Genomic DNA, 26,939 nt, shown 5'->3' with positions numbered 1-26,939 from the left:
AAGACAGGCGACTGTCCAAAAAGCAACTGGCAATGCTTTGACAAAATGTGGGTCTTTATTTGCTTGAATCATGGTCTGGTTCCTATTTCAGAATGTTGTTTTCTACCAGAAAAGAGAGACAGAATTATAAAATTGCACTTCAGCAACTAAAACTTGTAATGCAGTCCAAGAAGTTGGTTTATGGGGTACATTTTGTGTAGAACACAAATATGAAAGTTACACCAAGAGTTTAATTAAGAAAGAAACTGCAAACTGTGTAGCATTTTCTAGCCAGACTTACTGAATCGTTGTAAACATGTTTCTTATGGAAAAGGTTAATCATACTGCTCATCACATTAGCTGGCATTGTTGGTCTTCTCGACCATGGGTCTAAAGGGTCCTGATCTCTGTGCCCTTAATTTCAAAGGCCATTATTTGAAAATTGCTGCTACATGTGTTTGCAAATTATTTGAATTTAGCTGGATGTGCAGTGTCAAGAATGAGGGGGATAAAAAGTCATAGAACAAAGCAAAAAGTCTTACCTTCCATAAAAGCCTGTACTGCTTTGTCGACACAGTTGTCATAGTGTTGCAACACTAGAATTATCTCATTATTACTTCTGTTAGGAACTATTGCACGGACAGCACTAATCTGCAAAAAAAAAGTGTAAATCTCAAAGGTAATATTAAAAGACGATCTAAGACACAATTATACTTTCAGCAGTCTAAATAGAAGAGCTAAGAAGAATAAAAAGGCTATCATATGCTGTAAATTCTATTGAATTGCAATGATATCCCTGAACTTTGCAATTCGCAATTTACATTACATGAAGCATATAAAATCTAATTCTAGTATGGAAATTGGAAACAAGGGAGGCAATGGCCGAGTGGAATTGTCACAAAGTAACTGATCCAGAACTCACATTCTGACCTGGTTTCAAAATCCACCATGGCAAATGGTGGAATTTGAATTCAGTTAAAACAAAAATTTGGAACTAAGAATCTAATGATGGTCATGAAACCATTGTCAATTGTCAGAAAAACTGATCTAGTTCATTAATCTCTTTCTTGGAAAGAAATCTACCATCCTTGCCTGGTCAGGCTTACATGTGACTCCAGATACACAGCAATGGGATCTGGGATCTGACTCTCAACTGCCCTCCAAAATGGCCTAGCAAGCCACTCAGTTGTATCAAAGGCGACATAGTCTCCATGAAGAAATGAAACTGGATGGACCACTGGGCATTGACCCAGGCACTAGAAAGACAATAGCAGAAACAGCCCTGTTCATACATTAAAGTCCTCCTGACTAATATCTGGGGGCTTCCTCCCACAGGCTAGTCAAGCAACAGACTGACATAGTCATACAAAAGTCATATGTACTTTGCAGACAATATCGCAGGCACCGCAATTACCATCTATGTTCTGCCCCACTGACAGGACCGGCTCAGCAGAGGTGGCAGCACAGAGTACACTGTCAGGAGAGAGTTATCCTGGGGGTCCTTGACATTGACTCCAGATACAATGAAGTCTCATGGCTTCAAGTTAAACGTAGGTAAGGAAACCTCCATCTAATTTTGACGTACCATCCTCCCTCAGCTGATGAATCCGTACTCCATGATGAGCAACACTTGGAGGAAGCACTGAGGGTGGCAAGTATATGAAAGGTACTCTGGGTGGGGGATTTCAATGTCCACAACTAAGAGTGGCTTGACAATAGCACTACTAAATCAAGCTGGTCAGATCCTAAAGGAAATAACCGCTCGACAGGACCTGCAGCAGGTGGGTGAGGGAACCAACAACGGGCAGCACGGTGGCTCAGTGGCTAGCACTGTTGCCTCACTGCACCAGGGACCCGGGTTCGATCCCAGCCTCCTGTGACTGTCTATATGGAGTCTGTTCTCCCTGCGTCTGTGTGGATTTTCTCTGGGTGCTCTAGCTTTCTCCCACAGTCCAAAGAAGTACAGGTTAGGTGGACTGGCCATGCTAAATTGCCCACAGTGTCCAAAGATGTGCAAACTAGGTGGATCAAACATGGGAAATGTAGGGTTACAGGGACAGGGTGGGACATAGGTCTGGGTGGGACGCTCTTTGGGAGTCGGTGTGGATTCAATGGGCTGAATTGCCTGCATCCACACTGTAGGGATTCTACGGTTCTAAGATATTAAGAGGGAAAAACATACTTGATCTCATCCTTATCAATCTGCCAGATGCAGATGCATCTGCCCATTACAGTATCAGTAAGAGTGAGTACTGCACAGTCCTTGTGGAGATGAAGTCCTGTATTCACGTTGAGAATATCCTTCATTGTGTTGTGTGGCATGATCTCTGTGTTAAATGGGATAGACTTTGAAGCGATCCAGCAACTCAAGTCTGGGCTGTGAGCCATCAATAGCAGCAGAATTGTACTCCAGCACAATTTGCAAACTCATGGCCTGGCCTATCCCCTGCTCAACGATTACCATCAAGCCTGGGAATCAACCCTGGTTCAGTGGAGAGTTTAGGGAGGCATGCCAGGAGCAGCAACAGGCATACCTGAAAATGAAATGTCAACCTAGTGAAGCCACCAAACAGGATGACTTGATGTCAAACAGCATAAGCAGCAAGTGATAGACAGAGCTAAGCAATTCCACAACCAATGCATCAGATCTACGCTTTGCAGTCCTGATCCTCCAGATTAAACAACTCAATGGAGGAGGAGGCTCCACAAATATTCCCATCCTCAATGATGGAAGAATCCAGCGCATCAGTGCAAAAGACAAGGCTGACTCATTCTCAGCAATCTTCAGCCAGAAATGCCAAGTGGATGTTCCATCTTGGCCTTCTCCAGCGGTCCCCAGCATCACAGATACCTGTCTTCAGCCAACTCGATTGACACCATGTGATACACAAGGGCTAAGGGCCCTGACAACATTCTGGCAATATTGCTGAAGACTTACTCTCCGGAATTTGCTGCTCCTCAAGCCAAACTCTTCTTGCGCAGTTACAACGCTAGCTTCTACCCAACAATGTGGAAAATTTCCCACTCATGTCCTGTACATAAAAAGCAGGACAAATCCAAGCAGGCCAATTCCTGCCCCATCAGTCTACTCTTGATCATCAGTAAAGTGATGGAAGGTGTCATCAACAGTGCGAGGAAGCAGCATCGCCTCATTAATAGACTGCTCAGTGACGCCTAGTTTGGGTTCTGCCAGGGGCACTCAGCTCCTGATCTCACTGCAGCCTCGGTCCAAACATGGACAAAACAGCTGTATTCCAGAGGTGAGGTGAGAGCGACAGTGACAGCCCTTGACATCAAGCCCACATTCTACCAAGTGTGGCATCAAGGAGCCCTAGCAAAACTGGACAAACATTCTACTGCTTGGAGTCATAACTGGCACACAGAAAGATGCTTGTGGTTGCTGAAGGTCAGTCATTCAGCACCAGGTCAATTCGGCAGGAGATCTTCAGGGTTGTGTCCTAGACCCAACTATCTCCAGCTGCTTCATCAACGACCTTCCCTCCATCATAAGGTCAGAAGTGGTGATGATCAATGGTGCTGAACATTGTGCGATCGAAGAGAAAACAGCAGTACAGCACAAGAACAGGCCCTTCAGCCCACCAAGAATGCACTTACCCCACAGATACTGAAGCAGTCCATGTTCAAATGCAACAAGATCTGGAGAACATCCAGACTTGGGGTGACAAGTAACATTTACGCCACACAAATGCCAGGCTATGACAATATCCTTTGACATTCAATGGTGTTATCGTCACTGAATCCCCACTATCAACATTCTGGGGGTTACCATTAACCAGAAACTCAAGTGGACTCACCACATAAACAGTAATTACAAGAGCAGGTCAGAAGCTAGGAATATTGCAGCGGGTAACTCACCTCCTGACTCCCCAAAGCCTGGCCACCATCTGCAAAGCACAAGTCAGGAGTGTGATGGAATATTTCCCACTTGCCTGGATGAGCGCAGCTCCAACAACACTCAAGCAGCTGAACACCATCCAGGACAAAGCAGACAGCTTGACTGGCAGCACATCCATAAACATCTACTCCCTGCATCACCGATGCTCAGTAGCAGCAGTGGGCACTGCTGAAATTCATCAAAGTTCCTTAGACAGCAACTTTCAAACCTATGGTCACTTCCATCAAGGAAGGACAAAGAGAGCAGCTGCATGGGAATACTACCACATGCAAGCTCCCTTCCAAGCCATTAACCATCCTGACTTGGAAATATATTGACATTCTTTTACTGCTGCTGAGTAAAAATCCTGGAATTCCCTCCCTAATAGCATTATTTGACCTACAGCACATGGAGTGCAGCAGTTCAAAATTGGTGACCACCACCACCTTAAAAGGCAACGAAGGGAAGGCAATAAATGCTGGCTAGCCTGTGATGCCCACATGCCACAAGTGAATACAAGAAAAAAATTGACAAGACATTTGGACAAATTTTCCCTCTGCACTACGGTTTCGTAAAACTGCGTCTGATTTTCTTTTACATTCAGTTCTGTGTTGCTGACCAAGATGAATTTCATCCCCAGATATTCTGAGTTCCGTACTATAAACCTGGCAATAAAAACAATCTTCTTGCTTCCACTGCTTTGCTCAATTTACAAAGTCAGGTTAATTACAAAGTTCTAATAATTAGTAAAAGGGACCCCCAGTCACATTTTCAGGTAAAGGACAACAAGTAATGAAAATTTGCTCCCAAGTTATCAATTTAAAAATCTAATAGCAGAGTTAATGCAGAATTATAAACTCACTGGGCTGTCTGGAAATCTTTGAACAAAACTATTTTTTTGGGAGGGTGAGAGAGAGGATGTGAAATAATGCATTTCACCACTGAAATATAAAGTTAATTTGCAGTAATTTGATGTCCTTAGTATCTGTATAGAAACTGTATTACATTTTCTGGCATAAAAAGTGGTTTTGTTCCACAGGCATGCAGCGAGTGCTTACAGAATTTTTATAACGTGTTATGGTAATCTGCCAAAAAATCACAGTCATGGTGAGAAGGTTGTACTTTGAACAATGAAGGATCTTTGCTGTCATGAGCACTTAGAACAAAAGAAAATACAGATGGGGATTATGTGAATAGGTGCAAGAATGCATTCACGCTTTACTGAGATCTATGTAAAAGTTAGTTTTGAAATTAATTTCAGAGTGAAAAGTAGAAGGAAATCAGCAGAGCTTAAAAGCAGTGAAATAAAACAATCCTTTTTGAAAGTTGTTAATAACGATTTATGAAAGGAACCTGTTTAATTCAAAAGGCTAAACTACTGGACTCATCAATCCAGTTCAATTTATGTACATGCACAGTTCATTATGCCCCTTTATGCAAGATCTCCCTACAAGTCTTATTCATATGCAAAGTCAAGGATCCCGCACGTTTAACAGCATAATCATCTTGTTCTACTACCTTAAATGACTTACATAGGTAAAAAAGGAGGGGAGGAGTCTGTTCATGAATCCCTCTTAAAACAAGCATTTAGTTTTTCTTGCCTCTCCCCATTCCCTTCTTTCCAATTAATTTTAAGAAATAATGAGAAAATGGTACTAAATCCCTAATCTCTGTAAGAAGGACGCAGTAAAACCAACAGAGAATCACCTTTTAGTTCCATTCAAAAGAACCTTAGCTTTTTTTCTGAAACAGTAAATTGGCTTTTAAATCTATTAGAGAATTCAGGAGGTCTTTACACCAACATTAAGAGTTAAACAAAGGGTTTCAACAAATTTCACATGCTTATTTTCATGCTGAGGATAGCTGATATTGTTAAGGAATGGCAAAAGGAGAAGAACCACTGTCAGTTGCTACATACAATGCTTAAGTACCCAAGAAAAGACAGGGTTGAGAAAAAGAGTCACTTCTTCAGGAAGCTGCTGCTTTAAAGCGCAAATGACTACCATAATAATATGGCAAATACTTTTGATTATCTTGAGGATATGTAGGATACTTTATACACAAAAAACTTTTTCCCTTGAATCTTGCAACATTAGCGACTAAAGGAAAATGTGACAGGGTATCATACAACTCCTGCTCAAGGATTTAAAGTTAGACAGACATTCATAGATCTTCATGTTGTTGTATCAGGATGCACTGCGAGGTTTGCACACAGCAAATGTTTCACAAAACCTACTGCTATTAATTCCTAACTGATGTACCAGTTTCTCCCCCCATCTTTGGGAGAAAAGAACAAGTGCTCATCCACATTAGTTTCTTTAAGATAGCCAGATGTAAACTATTATGACCTTTTGAAATAAGCATTGCATTCAATCACCAAATAACTGACATCTCTTTCAATGTAACATTGGCTCAGACGATGTGATGAGCCAAATTATTAACGGACTAGCTTCAGGTTCATATTACCCTGGCAAGTTGAAAGCAACAAATATTCACTGTGAAAGACTACTGCATAGTTTAAAATATTGCACAAATTTCTAGCCAAAGAAATCCAATATAACATGTTGAAGTAATGAATATGTTCTTAAACTTTAAAGTTATAATTGGAAATTCTAAAATTACTGAACCAAAGAGCATAATTTCTTGTCTTTGACTTGGTCACTAAATACAATAGGATATACAAAGGAAATATTGCTACCTTTTCCTTTATGTTGTCATTAGATCCTCCCTGGGCCATCACTGCTTTGAATCGAGTGTCAAACATGACTCCAGTGGAATCTGTTGCAGAAAATTTACAGAATTAAAAGTTTATTATCTATTTCATTTATATATATTCTCAACGAAATTCTAACATTTCAATGGGCACAATTAAAACAGAGAGAGAAGCTTTGACAATCAGTAAAACATATTTAAATAGACTGCACTGAATTCTATCAACTTTAAACTTAATTGCTTTCTTTCAAATCTAATCATTATTTCACGCATGTTGTAAAAGAACTTTTTCTTTGCTTACAGATCTTGTAAGGAGAATCAAAATAAGTAAACAAAGTTTAAGAAAAATATCATATTAATCACTGAAAGCTTCCAGAAATAAAACTATTTTGAAGTATGTTTCTTTACAAATGATTTCAATGCAATGAGAACGCCAATGTTTGTGAAATATTAGTGCAGATTTGTCAATATTGGAGGAGCATGTGAATTAAATGCTGAGTTTGGCTAAAGGCGGCAGCTCCTTTTTAAGTCCCTCTGGTGAACAGTTTTGAGCTTCAAACTTTGGTGTGAAGGCCTTTCCTTGCTGGCCAGATCACCGGTTACTATTGACCACATTAGCAGTCATGCCTGGATAGCTTTCAGATACTGCTGGTACTTCTCAGAATCTTTGACATCTAGTTAAGCTGTTTTGTACATATATTTGCCTCAGTAAAGATATTCAGCAAATTATTCTGAGTGGTGAGTGAAGCTCCATTAAAGTGGAGAATGCAACTCACCACAGCAAATGTCCAATAATAGCTCCATTTTTTGGTTTAACAACTTACAGGAAAGCCTTATGTTAAAAATTAAATTAAGCTTTTAAAATGGGCCAATACTGAAAATAAGTGAGCTGCTTTCTTTTGTTTTTATAACCTTATAACTTCCAAGAAGCAAATTGCCTTGAGGAAAATGTTTTCTATTTTATTGATTAAAAAAAAAGTACTGTTCGTGTGACTCAGATTTTTGATGGGTGATTTGTTTTGTTCATGTGGCCTATGACACACCTTCTGCATCACAGAAGAGCAGAATACAGTTTCTAATAGAAATATTAAATGTGCATATCTTAATGTAAAATCTAAATCTACAGCTTTAAATCTGAATAGAACATGTTGTATAGTCGTCGTCAGGATAATGAGGGAACACACTGGCCCTTAAGATTAAGGTCGTGATCTTTGAAATAATAATCCTGTAGACAGCACTAGAAAATCAAGTTATAGGCATTGGACAAATACATAGAAAAGTTACTTTACAGCAATGCAAGGTACAGAGAATGCTAGTTAATGTGAACATTTTGAAAAAGACTTTTTTTTTAAACATTACTAATCATTATGCAAGATCATGGGATTGTTGGGTGTATAGCTTAGCTTGGAGCTGCCAATTTATTTTCCCTCGTACAGCTATCTCCCTCTTTAAGCATTGAAATTTCTTATAGGGCTGTGCTGAGGGGAAGTAACCTGCAGCTAGACACTACCATACCAAGTTTTGACATGTGCTGTAGGCTAGGAGGGTAGGTATGGAACTAAATAGACTGCGTGCCAAGAACAACCATCTACCAGAAGCTACGTCTTCCAAGGCTATATGGAATGCAATTTGCAGGTACAATTCCATTTCCCCCCACCCTCACCAACAGATTATAGTTGGTTATGGTCCCAATTGATGGTAATCCCAGAGTGAAACTAGCTTGATAAATAAATTTTTTGTCTGCAATTTGGTTACCATAGTGGTCAGTGATTGAACAAATTCACAAGAGGCTGCCAATGTATTTTTAACAAAAGAAAACAAACCACATTTCACACCAAAAAAAGACATTCTGACAACTGGGAGAAATCTTGTCGTAAACATCAGAAAGAAGCATTCAATTATTTTTCCCAGCAATATCCTTTCCTGACAGACACTCAACCTTGGTGAAGTATCATATCTATCTTCATCCTTTAATTTCTTATTCAACTGATGAGTTTGCTATGATTCCTTTTTGGTGAATTTCAGTATACTCACCAGATGTAATTTACCCTGTTACTCTGTCTCTTGAGACATACAGACACAAGCTAACTCACTGAACTCCAGGGCTTTTCTCAGTCTCATCTACTTGGACAGCTAAAAACAGCAAAGCATTAGACTTCTTTCCAGCTCTGGTGGGCTGGATACTGTCTTCGACTGGTATAGCTCTGGATGTGAGTTTGCTCGCTGAGCTGGAAGGTTAGTTTTCAGACGTTTCGTCACCATTCTAGGTAACATCATCAGTGAGCCTCCGACGAAGCGCTGGTGTTATGTCCCGCTTTCTATTTATCTGGTTAGGTTTCCTTGGGTTGGTGATGGTATAGCTCTTTCTCTCTTAACTGGATTTGTTTGTGGTCTCTCTCCATCTGTCATGGTCGATCATAGATATTAAATGAGAATCATAAAGTGTGGAAACAGGCCTTTTGGTCCAAGTAGTCCATTAGATCATGCTCTCAAACTATGCTAGTCCCATCTGTTTGCATTTGGCCCATGTCCCTCCAAACCTTTCCAATTCATGCACTTATCCAAATGTCTTTTAAATGTTGTAACTACCGGCATCCATCACTTCTTCAGGCAGTTCATTCCACGTATTAACAACCGAGTAAAACAGTTGCCCCTCATGTCCCTTTTTAAATCTTTTCTCTTTCACCTTGAAAATATGCCCCCTAGTTTTGAACTCCCCCACCCTACAGAAAAGACCTTTGCTATTCATCTTCTCTATGACCCTCATGATTTTATAATCCTCTATGAACATCATCCCTCAACCTCCAAAGCTTCAGTGAAAGAAGTCCCAGCCTATCCAGCCTATTTATATAACTCAAACCCTCCATTCTCAGCAATATTCTAGTAAATCTTTTCTGAACCCTCTCCAGGTTAATCATATCCTTTCTATAATAGATCAACCAGAACGGGACACAGTGATACAGAACAGGGTTCACCAACATCCTGTACAACCTCAACATGCATCCCAACTCTTCTACTCTCAGATCTGAGCAATGAAGGTAAGTGTGATAAATGCCTTTTTAATCCCCCTGTTTACCTACGATGTAAACTTGGAAAGAATTATGCACCTGAAGGCTGAAGTTTCTGATCTACAGCAATATGCAGGGCCCTACCATTAATTGCACAAGTCCTGCCCTTGAGTGTTATACCAAAATGCGATAACTTGCATTTACCCAAATTAAATTCCATCTGCCTCTCAGCCCATTAACCCAAGTGATCAAGATCCCTTTGTAATCTTAGATAACGTTCTTCAATGTCCACTACGCCACCATTTTGGTGTCATCTATAGACTTATTAACCATGCCTCCAATGCTCTATCCAAATCATTTATATAAATGACAAACAAAGGTGAACCCAGTGCCAATCCCTGTGGAACACCACTGGTCACATGCCTCCAGTCTGAAAAACCACCCTTCACCACCAACCTCTGTCTCCTATCATAAAGCCAGTTTCGTATCCAACTGACAAACTCACTCTGAATCCCCCAAGATCCCCTCCTGACTGATCAACGCCTCCATGGACTTCAGTAAATATTTCTGCAATTATCTCACCAGGTAGCTTATCCAGTCATTGAAATCAGACAGTTTCTCAGAAATGCTGTTCTGACCATTGCCCCAATAAGCGTGGGAAACTTCATATAATAAAAGTCACCTTCGCAGAACCAAAAACCAAAAACCAAAAACGATTTACCTCTACACCCAAGCTTCCAAATAGCAAGAACAGACTACAGGCCTTCAATCACAAGCTGCTTCCATCTACAATACCTAAGCAAGGTGAAAATAGAGGAATTTTAATGGCATCATGCAGCATCATACGGTTGAGGAGAAACATAGTTCCATCACATGAACTAGAATGAATACAGACAACAAAATGGTTCACCTATTTCTGACTGTGTTTCGAAGTCTTCAGACACATGAAGGGAACAGAAAAATTCCAAAGTAGAAAATGAATAATGGCAGGCATTCATTAAATAAAAGGTGCAAGGCCTTACTCAAGATGTGTCAGATAGGTTTCAGCAAAGCAAATGCCACTACGCTGGGCTGTTGTGAATTAAAAGGCCATTTTAAAAATTAAAAAAAAATGCATAGTCCCTTTCACAACTTTTAAAGACATTTTTAATATTCACATTATTTATCACAGAAGGGGGCTAGCATTTTTGAAGGGTGATGCGGGGGGACAGCGTGAGAGAATTTAGACATAGCAGGGCTCTCATTTGGGACTGAAATGGGAAGGAATTTCTTCTTCAGGGTCATTTAGTGTTTGGAGTTCTCTTCCTCAGCAAGCTGGAAAGCTGGGTCATTGCACATATTCAAGATCTAGATAGACATATGGCTGATGACAAAACAGTTGAGATATGGGGGTGTAGCAGGAAACTGGAGCTGATACAACAATCAGGGCAGCCATGATCTTGTTGAATGACAGAGCATGCTGAAGGAGTTGAACAGCCAACCTGTGCTTCTATTTCTTATTTTGCTTGCTTATCTACTTCTGGACGGACAAACGGATGGACCAATGTGTACAGTTTCGGAATGGTATGTATCAATGTCATCCAAAAAAAAATCACCTATTCCTACTGAAAATAAAAGAGTAAATTTATCTCAAAGATGGAATTTTTAAAAAATTCATTCATGAAATGAGGGCATCGCTGGCTGGGCCAGCATTTATTGCCCATCCCTAATTACCCAAACGGCAGTTAAGAATCAACAAAATTATTCTGGGTCTGGAGTCACATATAGGCCAGACCAGGTAAGGGCAGCAGTTGCCTTCCCCAAAGGTTATGAGTGAACCAGGTGGGTTTTTTCCAACAATCAACAAGTGGATGCATGGTCATAATTAGCCTCTTTATCCCAGATTTTTTGAATCTAAAATCCACCTGCCACGACGGGATTTGAACCCAGGTCCCCAGAATATTACCTGGGTCACCCATTCCTCTGACATGTCCATCCTTGGTGTCCTCCTGTGTTGCAGTGACTCAGAACACAATTTTGAAGAAGACCTTATCTTGCGTCTGGGCACCCTACAGCCTGGAGGACTCAACACTGGGTTCTCCAATTTCAAATAACCATACCACCCATCCTCTGGCTCCCCTTGAAGCCCCACCACCTCCTTTCCATTTCACCTTCTGACCCTCCCTTCCAGCCAACCGGATTCATCACTCCAGTCGACAAACCAGGTTGTACCTACTATCAGTGTCCACCTATCACCACCATTCTACCTCTGCCTCTGCCTCTGCCTCTCCCTCCGCCTCCACTCCTCCTCCGCTCCGTGTATCTGCAGCTCTCCCTACTTCCACATCCAGTCCTTAAGAAGAATAATACCCGAAACATTGACTGTTCCTTTCTTCAGATGCTGCCTGGCTTACTGTGTTCTTCCAGACTTGTTGGTCTCTCTGGATTAACAGTCCAGTGAAAATACCACTAGGCCACTGCCCTCCCCCATTATTACTTGTTACATTCAAATTCATCTGGCGATCAAATATATCAATAATAAAAATGGAATTTTTCCAACGACTAGCTAAGTGTGAAAATGCACACAATCTCGAAGAGGAAAGGAAACAATGAGGCAAGGAAAGTGAAAAGTTGGCTCAAATTATGTTATGTCCATAATATGTGCACCTTCCTGTATCATGTTTTGGCTTCAACTTGGGTGGACTAAGACTTTATCCAACAACAGAATAGTGGTTTTATACAAGAACATATTTTTGTAAATTTTTATACATGAACATAAATCTGAAGCATTAACTATGAAGCAGCTAAACTATATGGGACATCTTTCTCAAGGATATGAAAATAAGTTGATGAGGGCGTGTTTTATGTTTTTAGTCACTCCATAAATATGCGCCATGTACCAAATCAGTGATCCATGTAATTCAGACATTCAGAACTAAGAAAAATAAAGCCATAAATCAAGGAGTCACAGACCGGTAAAGCAAAAAATACTCAATGTTTTACAAGATACTATTAATTTTCATTTGATGTGCACTGTAACACAAAGTATGGTTTCAGAAATGGGCCATATTTTATTGAGCTATTAAAATAATTTGAGAATGCAATTTAAATTAGGAGGCACAGCATTCTCCGAGGGGATGGGCATTTAGATTTTCAGAAAATATTTGCGTTGATCTTAAATACAAGTCTACTTAGAATGAATAACTAAATAGCTGTATTCAAAACTCGCTTTATCAATAGCAAACAAATGAAGGACAGAAAACAGTTGCTCATCTTCAGGATATTGGAGGCAGAAATGTATGAAATATTTCCTAAAAATTCAAATGTTTTGAATCTCCAAGGAATTGCTCATCTCTTTATTTACTCTTAGCATGTAATGTGGTCAGACAACTAGAAAAGGAAGAATGACATCGCTGAAAGGAATTGATAATAAAATGATTAACATCAAATAGATTTCAAAATAGAAAGAAATAAAAAAAACCATGCCAGTAGAGGCATATGCCTTTGAGTTGGTGAAAGCGTGGAAATCAGGTGAAGAGCGTGTTAAATGTGGAAAATCAAGAAGGTTTGGTTCTGATGATCCACAAAGTATCCAGACACCATGAGGCCATTCAAGTGTAAACATCTTCTGGATGCACCTCAAAGGTATTTTGATTTCAGAATGAAAAAAATTTACTTTAACCCCATAAAACTCAACATTATTAATCACAGTTGGAGTAACGTGCATAATTTAATTGACTACATGTCAGGGGGCGGAGGTGGAGGGTTGTTTTGCAGAGGTTTGTATTCAGGACTCAGGACTCAGTTATGAAGATTTGTTTTATTTTGTCAAGCCCCTGAACAATTTTATGTATTTCTGTTTAAGAGTAATCAATGTGTGCAAGGTATTGCCATTCAGTGAAAGCGATATTAATTTCTTCCTTTAAAAAGGCACTGAACAACTATTTGATAACACAGATTGAGAAATACTGGATTATGTACACACACAGAGAATCCAAATTCTGAAACTCGATAACATGATTTTATTGAGATCAGAATCATGTCCTCTGCAGGGTATAAATGTGAATGCACATGTTCATGGTTGCATAACGAGGCCCGTATGCAAATTTTTTCCCACTCCATTTGTCAAATATAGATGACCATGAAGGTACATTTCTCTTCTGGAAAGTATTATCTGGTTATTTTAAGTCTTCAGGAAATTACTTTGGATGAGTTACCTACTAAATGTAATCTGAACATGGTCCAGTGGAAAGATAACTTCCTTGAAATAATTTTTAAATTCTATGCTCTGTTGCAAAGTAACATATTATGTGCTGAAACCTACAGTCTTTAGTGTTAACCAAGATGCGCTGCTGTATAGCTAAACAAGAGGCGGCAAACTTTTACCAAGATGAAAAACACTCAATTGTTCTCTGGATATAGATCAGAAGGTAAATGATGGGAATGCAAAAATGTAGAGTAGTAAGAGTAGAAAATTTTACAAGAAAGGCATACCATGCATATCCATCTCTTACACTGTGTAACAACTTTACTGTGAAACTTTCCTCTGGCCTAACTTCGCAAAACCTCACACTGTCACTCCTTTCTAGCATGTTCGCTGTTATTCTGCGTGGAATGGAAAGATCCCCAAGAACTCAACTAAGAAGGTCTCGCATGTAAAAACTGTAAAAGAGAATAATTAATCAAAATGGCAAAAAGGCGGATAAAACTGTCACGACACACATGCAGTCGTTGCAACAAACTTTAGGATTGATCTGTGAATGCACTAATCTCATCATGTTCCATGCACAGTGACATCAGTGCCAGGGTACGTGCAGGCTACCCCACCTTTAGTTCAGAAATTAGCGTTTTTTTTTTAAAAGCGATGACCAAAGTACAGTCAATGATTGATTCAAGCCCAATTTAATTATGAACAGGATGAGTCCTACCACATTGCTGAAAAGAAAATGTATACAGGTTGCATCACACTCATGCTTGACTAACACAAAACATTAGCAGCATGCAGTTCCGTCACTCAGTAGTGACGTTGTACTGCAACGCAGTGTTCCTGTGCGTACATCCTTGTTGCTCCACCTTGTGGTGGCATTCACAATAAATGCAGCCACTCTTCAAATGCACAAATTATTCAACACCTACCTGATACTCAGGCAATTCACTGTATGAAATATTAATCCCTGCTGCAGATGTAGACTTATTCAACAAAAGCTGTTTAACCCCCAAGGACATGTACAAAATCACCGCAGTTTCAGGTCTGTAGCAACACCTCATTTGAACAGAATGCAGCTTTGAAATAAGACTGCAGTCAGCGAACAAAGCTCTAATTTATTGTCAAAAACTGCACAGCCAAACTTAGTTTTCTTAGGACACAGTTGTCTATGTATTTCTGGTAGCTCTAGAAAAAGTCATTCTGAGCAATTCTATGGATGTTATGTATGGCAACTCTGCATGCTGTAAATACTTCAGAGCAAATTCTGGATGTATTCCAATTTTCACATTATAGCCACACACTTTAGTTCCTGTTTGGCCTGCCTCAAATACTTGCACTTAAGACTACTGGCACATTACCAACAAGGATGTAGCATCCCTTTGTGCCCAAGGAAAAGCATTGTATGGGCTCATCGTTCTGGTCATAAATGCTTGATTATTCATTGCTTTGTGCTTGAGAATTTCAATCTTCCCTTTGAACTACAAGCAAGGCATTTGTAATACACGTTACTGCACATTTTTCACAAACTCCATGGCTTTGAAAGCTCTTAAAATACAGGTTGTGTAAAGACAAACAAACTCAACCTGATCCAAAGGTGAATATCCAAATGACATTGCTGGTGACTGTTACACAATAAAATCACCTAACAACTAAACATTCCAAAATTAGTGTTAACACTAAAGTTATGCTTGCAAATTACTAGCGTTGTCATAGGCTTACTCACTTTCATTTAACTGGTCTCTTCCTAGCATACTCTGGCAGTGTCAAGAACAGACAGCCTAATTATTTTCTAAGTAATTTCTACTAGCCATGTAGTGGACGTAACATAAAGATTAAAGTCCACTTCAAATGGAAATTTTAGCTTGAGGCAATTCCACCTACCACTGCAACAAATATTTTCCTACAGAGTTTCCTAGCTTGAAATCTTCATGTCAAAAATCACATGACACCACGCTGTAGTCCAAAAGGTTTATTCGAAGACACAAGCTTTCAGGGTCTTACTCCTTCTTCAGGCATCAGACTCCGAAAGCTCATGTCTTCAAATAAACCTGTTGGACTATAATTTGGTGTCGTGTGATTTTTAACCTTGTCCACCCCAGTCCAACACCAGCACCTCCACATCATGAAATCCTAATAACACAGAATTCCATAGGGAGGGAAGGGGAGAAATTAAAATTGGATAGTGGAGTAAAGAGGGAACCTATGACCAACCATTTAATTTCAAAATACAACACTATGTTGTGGTATGGAAAGCAATTTTGATCACTTTTCCAAACATGAACGTTAGTTACAATACAAAAGAATAAAAGCAGTGTTTGTGAAAGAGCTTGGCATATTCCATTGAATGACTGATAATCACAATTTTGTGAAAGATGGGTGGCTCTCAAAAATTGCTGTGACGTCTACAAAGAGTGTTCTGATGCACACTGTCAACAGTCACCTCCCTTTTCAAATACAGCAAACAACACTGAACTTTTGTCAGAGGCCTTTATGCTCTTATCAAATTCCCCAGCTGTTTAGAGGCAAGGCTAAATAACACATTCATACATTAGAATTAGAAGTATCCACCTAGCAACCAGGGCAACCAACATTATCTGTTCTGTGGTGTTGCATAAACATTGAAAAAGGAGCCGGCCATTTAGCACCATAAACCTGCTTTACCTTTCAATTAGGTCATGGTTTAGCTATATCCTCTGATTATGAAAAAAAGTGCATTTTCCAGTCTTGAAAACTTAAATTGATCCAGTTCTTGGTCTTTTGCCGGGGGGTAGGGGGGTCAGTTCCTGATTTCTGCAATCTTTTCAGAAAAAGAGCTTCCTGCTTTCACTCTTAAATGAAGTAGGCCCAATTTCAATATTGTGCCCTCTTGTTCTGATTTGCACATCAGAGGATATAGTTTGTCTGTATCTTAAGCTATTATTTTCCATTGGAATAGAGCCAGTTTTATGCAACCTACTCTCAAAAAATTAACTTTAAGTTACCATAGGACGCTGAAGTAGACGGGGGCCATTTGACCCTGAGAGTTGGCTCTGCTATTCAATTAGATCATGGCTGATCTAATCATCCTCAATTCCAATTTCCTGATTTTTCTCCATAACCCTCGATTCCCTAACTGATTTAAATCTGTTTATCTGAGCCTCAAATATACTTTACTGTAGAGGGCGGTGGTGGCTGGGTTGTTAAAATTTCTACAAATTCATTACTCTCACTGAATTACATTCCTCATTTCTGTCCTAACTGAGTGACCCTGTACTCTGAGATTATGCTTCTGGTCCTAGACTTTCCCACAGTGGGATGCAATTTCTTCACATCCACCCTGTCAAGCCCTTTAAAGAACCTTATATGCTTCAATCAGGTTGCCTCTCATTCTTTTACACTCCAAGAATACTAGCCACCTACTCAACCTTTCCCTCCACATTGGTATCAGCCTAATAAACCTTCTCTGGACTGTCTCCTATGCCAGCATATCTCTCCTTAGATAAAGGAACCAAAAAATTCACAGTATTGCAGATGTAGTCTGACTAGTGCCTTGTATAGTTTGAGCAAAACCTCCCTCCTTTTATACTCTGTTCCCTTAAGGGAAAAATATAGTCAACAGTATATTTGCCTTCTCTATTACCTGCTGAACTTGGATACCAGGTTTCTGTGATTCAAACATAAGGACCCCAAAATCTCTGAACGCTACAGCTTTTTACTTTTAAATAAAATTCAGATTTTAGATTCTTCCTGCCAAAGCGTATCACTTAACCGGCCTATACCCCTCTATAGGCTCTTCTTGGGATCCTCATTACTTGCCTTTCCACTTATTTTTGTGTCATCCACCATGTTGCAGTATCATTTTGGCAAATCCACACTGTATCCTCTCCAAGGCCCATACATCTCTCCTGAGATGTGCCACCAGTACTCCAGGTGGGCTCTGACCAAGGCTGTACAACTGAAGCACAACTCACACCCTTTTGTGTTCCAGCATTGTTGAAATAAAAACTAACATTTCATTTGGCTTTTTGATTTCTTTTTGTAGCCGTGCCCTAGCTTTTAATGATCTCATACAACATGAGGGAATATTTATGGAGTTGGGCCACAGGTTAGCCATAATCTCATTGATGCGGAACAGGATCAAAAGGCTGAATGGTCTATCCCTGTTCCTATTTGCAAAATCCTACAAGGTGTTGTGATCAAGAATGTATACTTATTTCCTTTTGTCTCTCACATCAAAAACCAATGTTTTCCCATTGCATAAATATAAAATGGATACATCAGGTATTCGTAAGTTAAACAAAGAACTGCAGATGCTGGAGATGTGCAATACACACAAACAGAAATTGCTGCAAAAACTAAGCAGAATCTATGGAATGAAGTGAGAGTTAACATTTCAAGTCCAGTGACCCTTCTTCAGAACTTTTAAGTTACCAAGTTCTACTTCCTTAATTCACCCACAATTTTGTGCAAACCACACATTGGTAGCAAAGTAAGTCACAACTAGAATTCTTTAACACGTCATGCAGAAGTAACAATCAATTTACCAAAGTTTGCAATCTATAATCTAGAAAAGCAGTTGCTGCTCACAGGAATGGGAACCCGCTAAATGTTGAGCACGTGGGCATTAAGTCCTTCTAAGAACAAACATTGGAAATACTGGCAGCTGGTTTGGTAGCATTGGTGGAGAGAGCTTGGATTACCTATTACTGCTTGCAGCTAAGTAAACACTTTGTGTGTATAACAGTGAAGTACTTTCAGGGAAGAGTACTGCAAAAGGTATTTGCATGTCTTTTGCATTTTTGCAGAATTAGATTACTTGCGAAAGGCTGCTTTTTGAATTTGCTTGTAATTCTACTTTAACGACTTCCACACTTGAGAATCAAAGGTGGTTCAATGATTTAAACTCATTTTTAATATCTCCCATATTTACATGTATAAAATACATATATAAATACACACACACATAAAACCTTTCCCAATGTCACAAGTTCAGAAGAGTAAGGAGCAATTACTGTGAAAGGAACTTGCAATGTTTTCAAACTTTTCAAGAAACTGGTTTTTCCATTTTGGTAAGATTTTCTTAGTAGATACAAGCTTCCAAAGGAGGGTGCAATCTTACCAATGAGTTGGTGGAGGTTAAGGCCAGCACAGTGACTCAGTGGTTAGCACTGTTGCCACACAGCATCAGGGACTCAGGTTCGATTCCAGCTTTGGGTGACTGTGTGGATTTGCACATTCTCCCTGTGTCTGTGTGGATTTCTACTCCCACAGTCCAATGATGGGCAGGTTAGGTAGATTGACCATGCTAAATTTCCCTTTAGCGTCCAGAGTTGTGCAGGTTAGGTGGGTTAGCTTTGGTAGATGTGGGGTTATGGCGATAGGGCAGGGGTGGGATGCTCTTCAGGGTCTGCACAGACTCAATGGGCCCAACGTCCCCTACACACACTGCAGGGATTCTACTCTACAATTCTAAGACAATCCAACTTCATGTTGCTATCTACAGTTTTCCACATGATGTGATAGTTAATGTGGCAGGGGCTTAAATGTTGATATATATCCATCCTTTCATCTAGCAGATGGTACGGACAAGGGAGTGGTCATTTTATACAGGAATGTGTATGTCTGACATTTCAATTTACTTCAGTGAATTTAATTCAATCACATTATTTTGCTGGTAGCTGCACTGCAGGGTTAGAGAGTCTCCTTCCTTCACAACAAAGAGACAATATTTTTGGGGGCCAGGATGGAAGAAACACACTAGAAAGAAAAGTGCTATTGATTGAAGGAAAAAATGCTTTGTGATCTTTAGTTTAAACTGTGAATTTCCAGGGTCTTTCTGTTGAATACTGCCTCAAATTTGATAGTATCTTGGATTTCTTTCCTGTGATCATTATGAGCCTTGTCCTCACTTCAGTGCTTTCTCACAAGAATGCATTTTCCTTTAATTTTTTTAATAAATTCCTTTCACTTAAAATTTTTAAAAACTCTTTTAAGTTTCCTATGCAAAACACACCCCCAATTTCCTGAATAGATATCAAATGAGCTTATGGTATATCTTGGAATGTAGTGGTAACCCCCTTTGTATCAAGGTTCAAATTGTTTTTCAAATAGAGATAACCTGGAATTTTACTTCCAAGGGTGCGTGACTAGCACAAGTGAATATCTGAGTAGACTTTTGTTTAATTCACCTGGGGGACACAGGTGTTGCTGGGTGGCCACCATTTATTGCCCTACCCTAGCTGCCATTGAAGCGGTGGTGGTGAGCTGCCTTCTTAAATGCTGCAGTCCATCTGGTGTGGGCTGGCCCACAATGCCCTTATGGATATAATTCCAGGATTTTGAACCAGTGGTAGCAAAAGAACGTTGATACATTTCCAAGTCAGGATGGTGTGCAACTTGGACGGGGAACTTGCAGGGTGTCGTGTTCACATGTAACTGCTGCCCTTGTCCTTCCAGATGCAAGTGGCCCTGGGCTTGCAAGGTGCTGTCTGAGGATCTTTGGTGAATTTCTGCAGTGCATTTTGTAGATAATACACACTGCTGCTACGGAACATCAGTAGCGGAGGGAGTGGATGCGGTATCAATCAAGTGGGTTGCTTTGTCCTGAATGGTGTTAAGCTTCTTGAGTATTATTTGAGCTGCAGCCATCCAGGCAAGTGGGGAGTATTCCATCAAACTCCTGACTTGTGCCTTGTACATGGACAGGCTTTAGGGAGTCACGAGGTGAGTTACTCGCCACAGTATTCCTCACCTCTGCCCTGCTCTTGTAGCCACTATGTTTACATGGCAAATCAAGTTCAGTTTCTGGCCAATGGTAACCTGCAGGATGTTGTTAGTAGGGGATTCAGTGATGGTAACACCTTTGAACACTAAGGGATGGTGGTCAAATCATCAGATTGGAGATGGTTTTAGTCTGGCATTTGTCTGGCATGAATGCTACTTGCCATTTATCATTCCAAGTCTGGAACCTGTCCAGATTTTGATGCATTTGAACATGGGCTGCTTCAGTATCTGATGAGTCACAAATGGTGCTTAACTTTATGCAGTCATCAACAAGGATGCGACCTTATGACAGAGGGAAAGTCATTGAAGACACAGCTGAAGATAGTTGGGCCCAGGACAGTAGCCCGAGGAACTCCTGTAGTGATGTTCTGGAGGTGTGATGACTTACCTCAAAACAACTACAACCATCTTCCTACGTGCCAGGCATGACTCTTAACCAGAGCTACTTCCTGCTCTTATTCCGGTATGTTTGAGAACAAACCTAAATCCTCTGCTTTTTAAAAAAACAAATAATATCCTCATAGCCTTGCGAAGCTTCAACTTGATTTTATTTGATCCTTGGTACCTCTGTTTAAGCATAAAAGTTAAGACTTGTGCAGAAGACAAATTAATTGCTTGCTTTGAGATGAGCAGAAAATGGTTGAAATAATTTCACATACATCTGCCAAATGGCTGAGTTGAAATTTACAAGAAGCTAGTATATTGTGTACCCATTATTTGCTTGCTCAGCAGACAATCATCTAACCGTTAATGAAACAATTACTGCTTTTCTTTCAAAAAAATTGTGAATTGGCACATGCATCAACAAGATTTTGCTTGTCTCTATTGAGTTTCAGTGCTTCAATCATTTATTTAATAGGTGATTTTTCACCTGAAGTACAGCATCCATAAAAATCATTGGTGTGCCTGAAATTGTTTCTGTCAAATCGAACTGAATGTTTAAACACAGCTGGGGTTTGACACTGGCCAAACGAAAGTGTGGACTTTGAAATCTGCAAATGACTTCAGGTGAGCGATCTATGAATGAAATGATAAATGATCTAGACAGATTGTGCCAAATTCACTGACACCTGTAGAAAACTAGAACAAAGTAGAACAAATATGCCACCTGAAAATAAAAATTGTCTTTGTTGCAAAAGAAATGTCAATGGCTTTGTCGCAGAAGGAAATGTGCATGTGGCATTTAGTTTCCAAAAATAAGATTACTCCAGGTGTCAGTTACATGAGCACATTTCACTGATATCAATTTTATGACATTCCCATTCTATAACTGTCCTCTGGCAAAACAACAAGCAAGTGACCTGTTCAGAGGTTCTTTCATTCTTAAGTAGTATGGAGAAGATGGCAGACAGGAACCCATGACAGTATGCACATAAATCAATTGCTTCAAGGGAATTGGGAACTGGGATTCAGAAAGAAACTGAACAAAATCAGAGTTGCAGCATTTTTATTTTGTATCCAATCCCGTGCTCCCCAATTTAGGAACAACCCACAGCATTTGTAGGTCGCTTCCAATCTCTATCTCAAGTGACAGCAGTTGTTTTTACTGACCAGATATATTATAGATTAATAAAGGCAACTCTAAAGAGACCAATAGAATCTAATAGCTGAATAATTCAACAAGTGTCAGGGAGAGTACGGAATATTAAAATACTCCTTCAAAGTCTCCTATTCCGTATGTTTCATAAATTTTAGCTTATGCAAAATTCTGCCTACATCATAATCTACATTAAGTCCTACTATCACATCATTCCTATCCTTTCTAACCTACATTGGATCCCAGTCCATGCAAAGCTTCCAATTCAAAATCATTCAATGGGATGTAGGTGCCATTGGCTAGGCCAGCATTCACTGCTGATCCCAATTACTTTGGAGGTGATGGCGAAATGTTTTCTTGAATTGCTGCAGTCCGTGGTACATAGAGATATCTACACAACTGCAAGGAAGGGATGGTGAGGATTTTGATCCATTGGAAGTGAAGGAATGGTGACAGTTCCAAATCAGGATGGTGGGGGGCTTGGAGTAAATCCTGCCAACAGCGTTCCAATGTGTTTGCTGCCCTTGTCCTTCAAAGGTCTAGAAGATGCTGACAAAGGAGCTTTGGTAAATTACTGCATTGCATCTTGGAGACAGTATACACTGCTACTACTGTGCGTTAGTGAAAGGAAGAGGGTGAATGCTGAGGTTAATAGATTGAATGCCAATCAAGTGGGCTTTGTCCTGGGTGGTGTCAAGCTTGAGTAAGTGTTGTTGGAGCTGCACTCATCCAGGCAAATCAAGTATGTTCCATCATGCTCCTGATTTGTGCATTGGAGATGGTGAACAGGCTTTGGGAGTCAGGGGTGAGAGTTACCTACCACAGAATTCCTAGCTTTTAACCTGCCTTTTGTAATCACAGTATGTTTATGGCGAATCCAGTTCAGATTCTGGCCAATGATAACAACCAGGACTTTGATGGCAGGGAATTTAACAATAGTAATGCCATTAAGTACAATGGGCTATGGTTAGATTCTCTCTTGTTGGAAATGGTCACTGCCTGGCACTTGAATGGTGTGAATGTTACTTGCCACTTATTAGTCCATGCCTGGACTTGATTTTACATGGCCAAGACTTCATAAATATGTAGCACAGTTCTGTAAAAACACATCACACGTCAGGTGTTTAGGAAAACCTCAATTTTTTTATTTGATTTGATATTGTCACATGTGCTGAGATACAGTGAAAAGTATTATTTTGTGTACTATCCAAACAAATAATACTTTACACAAAGTACATGAGGGTAATAGAACAGAATATAACTTTACAGCTACAGAGAAGGTGCAGAGAAAGATCAACGCCAGTATACAAGAGATCCGTTCACAAGTCTGATAACAGCCAGAAGTTTTGATGCCAATTTTGAAGAACCATTCAGTTCACTGTTGGCAGACTGTGTAGGACCATTAACAAAAACGAAAGCTGGACATCAGTATATCCTTGCAATGATGAATATGACAACTTGATTCCAAGAAGCTTTTCCTTTAAAGGGCGCTTACAGCTAGGGCAATTGTAGAAAGTTAACTCTGCATTTTCCTAATTTTTGATCACCAATTGAGATTCTACCTGATAAATGCTCTAACTTTCTGTCTGAAGTTTTCCAGGCAACCATTAGCAGTTTGAATATCAAGTACTTCAAGTCAACTGCATATCGTTTGGAAACACAGACCACTGAACTGTATTTTTAGTCTTTCTCTCCACCCAAAACACTCACCAGTATGCATCAGTTGAATTACTATCCTATTCACAATGCTTTTTTTGAGTGACCACGGCTTCTTTACAGGTCTGTGTCTATTTGTACATGGGGGGTGTTGGGTGCACGGGGTGGGGGGGGAACATGAAAGGTAGGCTTATATGTCAACAGTTCATTATTGTTTCTCTACAGCTATAGTCTATCTACTTGAAGTAAGTAGTAATTTCTTAAGTACAGAAACCTGGTCTATACTTTGTCAACCTGCATCTAAAAATAGTCAGGCAAAAATGGGGAATCTGCATACATCTTAAAATCTTCAACTTTTGTACTACCTCTGGGAATAGCAGGGCTTGGTTTCCAGAACACTACTCCAGCGAGGCCTGACACTGCAAATAAACAGCTTCAGTATCTGCAGAGCTGTGAATGTTGCTGAACACTGTACAATCAACAAATAACTCCAATTCTGATGTTATGGTGGAGGGAAGGTCATGACGAGACAGCTGAAGATGGTTGGGTCTAGGGCACTACCCTGAGGAACTACTGCAAAGATGTCCTGGAACTGAGATGACTGACTTCCAACAAACGCAACCATCTCCCTTTGTGCCAGGTATGACTCTAACCATTGTAGTTTTCCAATTGGCTCCTTGATACCACACTCAGTCAAATGCTGCCATGTTGTCAAGGACAGTTACTCGCTTTGACTCTGACCATGTCTGAACCAAGGCTGCAATGAGGTCAAGAGTTGTGGGGCCCTGGCATAACCCAAACTGAGGTGCTGGACTCCCTCATCATTGAGGATGGGGATATTTATGGAGCAACCTTTTCCAGTGAGTTCTTTAAGTGGCCATCACCATTCACAATTGGACATGGTAGGACTGCAGAGCTGAGATCTGATCAGTTGGGGTGGAATCACTTAGCCCTGCCTTTTGTACGCAGCTCCCGCTATTTGGTGGAGAAGTTCTGTAGTTTCACTAGGTTTGCACCTCATTTTTACATATGCTTGGTGCTGTTCTTGGCAAGCCCTCCTGCATTCTCCAGTGAACCAGGGCTGATCTCCTGGTTTAATGGTAGATATCCCAGGATGGTGGCTGATACAATTCAGCTGCTGCTGGCCAAGAGCACCTCATGGATGCCCAATTTTGAGTTTCCAGATCAATTAAAAGTCCATCTCATTTAGCAGAGTGGCCATGCCACATAACAGAGAAGGCACCCTCATTATAAAGATGGGAGCTTTTCTCCACAAGGACTGTGCACTTCTATTGATTCTGTCATAGGTACCAGTGGGGCAGGACACACCTAGAAATGGTGGTGTCTGGGACAGTTTCCATAGGGTACGATTCCATGAGTATGACCATCTTTGGCTGTTTCTTGACTTGTCTGTGGAACAGCTCTTAATTTTGACACTAGCCTCCAGATGTTAGTAAGGAGAACTTTGCAGGGTCAACAGGACTACGTCTGTTGTCATCATTTCTGGTGCTTATGTTGATACCAGTTGGTCCATCTTCTATCATTGCTTTGTTTAAATTTCATAGTAGTTTAGTACACGAGTGGCTTGCTAGGCCATTTCAGAAGTCAGACAAGCATCTGCATTGCTGAGAGTCTGGAGTCACATGCAGGCAGACTAGATAAAAATGGCAGATTTCCTTCCCCTCAAAAAACTGGTAAACCACAATTGTATGTAGATTTTTTTTCCAAGTTCCAGATTTTTTTAATTGAATTCAAATTTTACAATCTGTCATGGCCAGATTTGTACTCTTGTTCCCAGAACATTAGTTTGAGGTTCTGGATTACATTACCACAATGCCACTACCTCCACTCCCTCCTTATAAACTGTTTGCATTTTTAAGTGCCATTTTACAACTCCACATTGTTCTAAGTATTTTCTTTCTAAGTATGTATGCTCTATGAAATATCAGGGCATACATACCACCTACAAATGCTAAGCAAATGGCGGCATAGTGGCAATGACAATGGATTGTGATCTAGAAGCCCTGACTAACACAGTTTATAACATGGCACATGGCAGAATTTAATCAACAAATCCAGAGTATAAACTAGTCTTAGCAATGTTTCCTTCTATACAATTCTCCTATATAGGCCTTGCTTTTTCAAAACTATCCTCATAGGCAACATTTCAGTTTGAAATGAGTGCACAGATTTTCGGCATCAGAATATGTCAAAATGCTAGGTGATTGCAAATTATTATTCTTAGAACAATCTTGTCTCTGTTCAATTGCAGACTTATATCAAAACTTGAATCAGAGAAGCTGAAAATTAATAGGAGATTTTGTTTTACATCTTCTGAAAAACTACCAAATTTTTGAAAAAACAAAGCATTTTAAACCATGTGGTTTAGAAACAATTCATTTGCATCACTAAGGCTTCAAAAATACTCTGCAGCAAATATCTAATGCCCTCCTATATATGGAGTGAAATATATCGGCATTTTACTCAGCATTTGCTTCCAATGATATGGTCAAGATCAAAACTGTATCAGTTGAAAAAATGACTCTGGACCTATTTGTATAAGATCGCATGCAGGCCAAAAGTCAGAAAACGTTTTTCACGCTGGTGAGAATGAGTCAGCTCCTGCTTTTGGCCAGAAACCTGATATTTAGGATCAATGTTTCATTGATCATCATCAGTAACAATGGTCACTCAAAAAGAACAATGTGGATTGGACAGTACTTCCAGATAATTCAGAATGGAAGCAACCTACTGACAGTCTTTTGTTAAGTCACTGTATTTCCAAATTTTCCAATGTAGCCCAGTATTTTGCACTATCTGGAACCTGTTAATCTTTAACTGAGGAAGCCAATCTTAAGTCAGAAGTATCCTAATCTTTTACCACCTTACCTTAAGCTTCTAACTTTTGGGCAACAAATTGACTAATTATCTAGAGAGTAAAAAGATAAATACACAATTTATACAAGGAGGGATCACTCCAAAGAATACATTCAACAATTTTGATAGTCAATTATCCTGAATGATATGAAATACCCTGAATAGTGTGTTGCTAGCTTTATTACTAAATAGTGAAATCCATGGTAATGAGAACATGATAAGTATCTGGAACACTGAAGCAAAGCACTAGAAGACAGCAGCATTAAGATCAGTGGACCAAAGACTCAGTCGGAGAATACAGAAGAGGATGAGAGTGAAGATGTAAAT

At 39.9% G+C, this 26,939-nt stretch overlaps 1 protein-coding gene across 5 annotated transcripts in view; it reads right to left on the bottom strand.

Moving 5' to 3' along the window:
• Nucleotides 1–26,939, bottom strand: part of LOC125448285 (spermatogenesis-associated serine-rich protein 2) — a 114,189-nt gene that overhangs the window by 58,606 nt on the left and 28,644 nt on the right. For all 5 annotated transcript variants that reach the window (XM_048523483.2, XM_059643351.1, XM_048523484.2 and 2 more), the window contains 2 exons: nt 6,573–6,652; nt 522–630 (listed from right to left, as the gene is read on the bottom strand). In XM_048523483.2, the coding sequence (XP_048379440.1) occupies nt 522–630; nt 6,573–6,652 (189 nt within the window). The remainder of the gene's footprint in view (nt 1–521; nt 631–6,572; nt 6,653–26,939) is intronic.

The sequence above is a fragment of the Stegostoma tigrinum genome, chromosome X (assembly GCF_030684315.1).
Source record: "Stegostoma tigrinum isolate sSteTig4 chromosome X, sSteTig4.hap1, whole genome shotgun sequence".
In the NCBI taxonomy this organism is placed as follows: Eukaryota; Metazoa; Chordata; class Chondrichthyes; order Orectolobiformes; family Stegostomatidae; genus Stegostoma; species Stegostoma tigrinum.
This window is presented reverse-complemented; position numbering and strand designations above follow the sequence as displayed.